This window comes from Austrofundulus limnaeus, unplaced genomic scaffold (assembly GCF_001266775.1).
Source record: "Austrofundulus limnaeus strain Quisiro unplaced genomic scaffold, Austrofundulus_limnaeus-1.0 Scaffold179, whole genome shotgun sequence".
Classification (NCBI taxonomy): domain Eukaryota; kingdom Metazoa; phylum Chordata; class Actinopteri; order Cyprinodontiformes; family Rivulidae; genus Austrofundulus; species Austrofundulus limnaeus.
In genome coordinates this window covers 847,878-853,254 of record NW_013952581.1, presented here as the reverse complement: position 1 = coordinate 853,254, position 5,377 = coordinate 847,878, and the positions used below count along the sequence as shown (strand labels likewise).

The 5,377-nt window shown below is 46.1% G+C and overlaps 1 protein-coding gene across 2 annotated transcripts in view; it reads left to right on the top strand.

Moving 5' to 3' along the window:
- mei4 (meiosis-specific, MEI4 homolog (S. cerevisiae)) overlaps positions 1–5,377 on the top strand; it is a 70,664-nt gene that overhangs the window by 3,197 nt on the left and 62,090 nt on the right. For both annotated transcript variants that reach the window (XM_014017950.1, XM_014017949.1), the window contains exon 3: positions 3,984–4,489. In XM_014017950.1, the coding sequence (XP_013873404.1) occupies positions 3,984–4,489 (506 nt within the window). The remainder of the gene's footprint in view (positions 1–3,983; positions 4,490–5,377) is intronic.

Genomic DNA, 5,377 nt, shown 5'->3' with positions numbered 1-5,377 from the left:
CTGCAGACCCATTACTGAGGGGGTCCAGATCCTGCAGACCAATCACTGAGGGGGTCCAGATCCTGCAGACCCATCACTGAGGGGGTCCAGATCCTGCAGACCCCACTACTGAAGGGGTCCAGATCCTGCAGATCAGATCCTGCAGACCCATCCCTGAGGGGGGTCCAGATCCTGCAGACCCATCACTGAGGGGTCCAGATCCTGCAGACCCCACTACTGAAGGGGTCCAGATCCTGCAGATCAGATCCTGCAGACCCATCCCTGAGGGGGGTTCCAGATCCTGCAGACCCATCACTGAGGGGGTCCAGATCCTCCAGATCAGATCCTGCAGACCCCATCACTGAGGGGGTCCAGATCCTGCACAGCCATCACTGAGGAGGTCCAGATCCTGCAGACCCATCACTGAGGGGGTCCAGATCCTGAAGACCCATCACTGAGGGGGTCCAGATCCTGCAGATCAGATCCTGAAGACCCATCACTGAGGGGGTCCAGATCTTGCAAACCCATCACTGAGGGGGTCCAGATCCTGCAGACCCATCACTGAGGGGGTCCAGATCTTGCAAACCCATCACTGAGGGGGTCCAGATCCTGCAGACCCCATCACTGAGGGGGTCCAGATCCTGCAGACCCCATCACTGAGGGGGTCCAGATCTTGCAGACCCATCACTGAGGGGGTCCAGATCCTGCAGACCCATCACTGAGGGGGGTCCAGATCTTGCAGACCCATCACTGAGGGGGTTCTGATCCTGCAGACCTTATCCCAGATGTTTACAGGTTTTCTCCTGGTTCTGTGGTCCAGTTCCAGAGACCCTTTCTAGAAATAATGAAGCTTGAAGGAGTGGTCTCCACTGCTGCCTTTATGCCACAGTTTTCAACTAGCAACCCACAAAGACTCCCTGCTGCAGAGGAGGTTCTACAGAGTCTTAGGTTTCTGTGAACGAGACGTTGTCTGAGCAGAACCTGAACCCAGCCTGTTGGTTCTGCTCAGACTGTAAACATGTTGCTTTAATGTTTTCCTCCTGAAGGTGAAGCTCTGCGGCTGCAGGGTCTCTGTTTCAGGGTGAAAGTGTAAAATCACTTCCATTCTTCTCCAGAATAATAAATTTCAGCCCAAACATTAGTTTTTTAAGGGATTTAAGCACATCAGAGTTTCCTTGGCGCCCACTTTAAATGAGAGAAATATTTCTTTGTGTTTGTGTCGGAGGCTCTGAGAGGCGATCTGCGGCGGAGCTGAATGACATATTTGTATGAAAATGGCTGCGTGTGCGCTCCGGCTGGACCCGGCCTCTCTCTGCTTCTTTATATTCCTCCAGTGCTTCTGCGGCGCCATAGCAACGGCCATTTTCTCCCAGAGAAAATCACACAGAGGAAATGTGAAAGTGTAATTTAGCACAATTTTCCCTCGGTGTGGGAAGTGTTTTCTCCGGAGGTTTGATGTTTATGGTTCTGCACGTGGAACGACTCGTTTCAATTTGCAGAGCGGCGACGTGACGAATCAGACGTTTGTGTGTGACGAGACGCCGGACTCTGTCAGAACCGTCTGGGTCTGTGGTTCTGATGTCAGGCGTCATGTGATGACTCATGGGCTCCATGATGTCAGGAGGACAGCTGGCTTTAAAACTGCGCTCAGAGGAACCGCTCATCCTGAAACCTTTACCTCCTCCTGCAGTTTGGATCGAGATGATGGATGCTGCAGGAAATACAACTGCATCTGTTGGGCTCTGAAGCGCACGTCTCAGTGAGCAGACTCTGCTGCATCGTCTTAAAGTAGAATAAAAGTAGTTCTTTGAGTCACTAAGGCCACCAGAGCCGAGACCAAGGAGGTTCTATAGAACAGCTGGAGCTCAGAAACCACGTGACCGTGTGATCGGCTGGTGAAGCTAACGGCTAACGCTAAACGGGCAAGAGTCTGAATTTCCCATTGTTGTACATGTTGACAACAGAGCAGAAAAAAGGACTGACAATGTAGAAATCATTAAAACTATTAATAATAACATTAACAAGATTATTATTAATATTTTACAGTTTATATAATCCATCTAATGTTTTAAAGGAGACCAATTATGAGTCCTAGAAATTTTTATGGTATGTCTGTGGACTATCCAGACCATGTTCATTCAATTTAATGCACAAAATAATTCTCAGATAATAAAATTTCCCATTTTCTAGTTCGTCCTGCTCTGACCTCAGTTCAGAAGAGCTGTTTATGTTAATGAGCTCTGTTGGTAACGCCCTCCAAAAATCTGTTGACATTAACTCCGCCCTCCAAAGCCAGCTTTAGCATGGCTAATAATTGCGGAAGCTCCGTTGTTCAACCATATACTGTAAATGAGACCCTGAGTCAGACCCAGAGGCAGAGTCGTGGTCCCAGCTTCTTTTTTTTCCTCTCACTCATCTGCTCTGCGCTCACTCTGCATGCTGTTACCAGAGCAGGGAGCAGCAGCGGTCAAAATACCTCAGAAACTCGAACAAATAGGCTTTAACAAGGCTTTAAAAAAGCTAAACAATAGAGGTACATGAGAAAACGTGTTCATAACGAACGAAAATAAATAATTAAATTGTGTCTGTGCCGGTCTCCAACCCTGGTCTCCCACTCTCTGGTCCAACACTCATTGCCCTATTGAAGGCTTGTTGTGAAGTGAGCTGCGCATTACACAACAACACGGTGACGGCTTTTTATACTGAGGAGGTGGAGCCTCACCCGGGGGTTGCTAGGTGAGGGGCTGAACGCAGGTTCTGGTGGGTTGTCATACGGCTTGAGACATTACAAAATGATGGAAGTATAAAACTTGTTAATATACATTAAAATACATTTACTTACAGTAAATATGCCCCTGGGTGCATTTTTTTGGTCCTAGGACTGTTTTTTTAAGAAGTACTGTACATACCCAAAGTTGAGTAAAAAAACCTTTAAAAAAATGAATTTTGCATAATAGGTCCCCTTTAAGTAATGTCAGAAAAGCTGTTTGTGTTATGGATTTATTAACAGAAGATAAACAGGAAAACGTCTCATTTCACAACACAAGTCAGCAGATTTGATCTAATTTAGCTCAATGTGATCTGAGCAGAACATAATGTAACAGTTTAAAATTAAAATAATCTTATAAAGTCAATGTAATCACTGTTAGTTATTGAACTGGTTAGGAGATATTAGCTTGTGGAGCATATCTACAGAGTGTAGCGCTGTTGAATCATGCTACAATTTAACACAAACTATTAAATATTACTTTGTCCTCTGATTTAATATTTAGACCTACAGTGTAAAATAATATTATAAATGTTTGATTAATATTTAGACCTACAGAGTGTAAAATAATATTATAAATGTGAGGATTTTTAGGTTTCTGTTAGAGGAACCTGACCTGTTGAGAAGATGTTAGCTAACAGAGACAAGTTTCATGCTATAACAAGAGAACATTTTCTAACTGTTGACTGGTAAATATAAATATTCTTATTTTTTATGATGGTAAGAAGAAATAATAAATATACTTTATTACTAGCTGAAGTCATCATTTTTCAACAAGCTAAAGTCTAAGTTACAGGCTGACTTCAGGTCTGGTTTAGATCGTTACTTATAAATTATAGATTTTTCTGGTATAAATCTGCTGTTTTACATGAGTGTTGAATGAAATTAACATAATTATTAATTTATTGTAAAAACATGACCGATAATCCGTGAAACAGATCCGGTTCAGCTGCTGTTTATTATTAGTTTCCATGGAGGCTGTAAATAGTTGCCCTTTTTAGATGCCATTTCTGCTCCTCCATTACTGTCACAGACACTACCAGTGGACGGTATGGGTGGGGCTCAGTTTAGTGATCTTATTCAAGTCTATGGTCGAGACAAAAACCCTTCAGAGGAACTGAGCTGAAACGGAGAGGATGTTAGAGTGAGCGTTGCTCTCTGAGGGTGAAACACATCAGGAGTTAAACAGATGTTTATAACTCGGTAAAATCACGGTTTTCTTTCTGTCCTCTTTCAGAAGACAACATGGACGCTCTGTCTCAGGATCTGTTTAGTCCAGGAAGTCTGGTGTCCTGTGCAGGTCCTCAGCTGGATTGTGACTCAGAAACTCCTGATCTGCTGCTGCAGGATCCCCCCGTCCTCCCTCCTCCTCCTGGTCCCTGCGGGGGTCCTGGTGGGTCGTCGCTGCGTCCTCACGTGCACTTCCTGCTCTCGCTGTGCGCCCTGCAGCGCGCCGAATGCAGCGGCGGCGCGGAGGCTCGCTTCTTCGGCCCCGACGGAACGGTGGGCTCAGTGACGGCCGACACCGTGTGCCACCTCCTCCGCTGCGTGGTGGCGGCCTGCCGGGACCCCCCGGCGCCGGGCTTGCCCCCTGACCTGGTTCTGCGGGCCTGCCAGGTGGCATCCAGAGCTCTGGAGCTCCTCTGCGCTCCGAGGCGGCCATCTGTGGAGTTGATGAGACGTGTAGAAGAGCCGCTGAAGGAGCTGATTCAGACGCTGCTGCTCAGCAAACGGGCCAGCAGGGTGAGTACCAGGAGCCAGGTCCACACTCTGCACGCACCACCTGCCACCCACCACCTGGACATGAAGGTGAGGAGGCTCATCACGAGGTTCCTGACACAGTCACTATCAAACTTTAACTTCTGACCCAAACATCCCAACAGAACCGGTCATCAGTGATTTACACAAACTGATACAAACTGAGCCTCTGTCTCATGTTTGTCTCCAGAATGTCCCTGTGTTTGTGGACATCAGTTACACAAACAAGTCCATCAAACACATTCAGTCTGATTGTGACGTCAGTTTCTCTATTTTCTTTTACTTTTGTCTTTCCAGCAACAAATCCTGACCCTCATTGACTCCATATCTGAACTTCCAAACAGGAAGTGAAGGTTCTTTTAACTCACATCACCATCAAACCAAGTACAACCATCAAATAGAACCTGTAGAACCATCAAACAGAACCATCAAATAGAACCTGTAGAACCATCAAACACAGCCATCAAATAGAACCTGTAGAAACTATAGAACCATCAAACAGAACCATCAAAAAGAACCATCAAATGGAACCTGTAGAACCTGTAGAAACTATAGAACCATCAAACAGAACCATAAAGCAACCTGTGTAACCTATAGAACCTGTAGAACCATCAAACACAACCGTCAAATAGAACCTGTAGGACCATCAAACAGAACCATCAAATAGAACCTATAGAACCATCAAACACAACCATCAAACAGAACCTGTAGAACCATCAGACACAACCGTCAAATAGAACCTGTAGGACCATCAAACAGAACCATCAAACAGAACCTCCATCCATCCATCCATTTTCTTCCGCCTATCCGGGGTCGGGTCGCGGGGGCAGCAGCTTCAGAAGGGAGGCCCAGACCTCTCTCTCCCCAGCCACT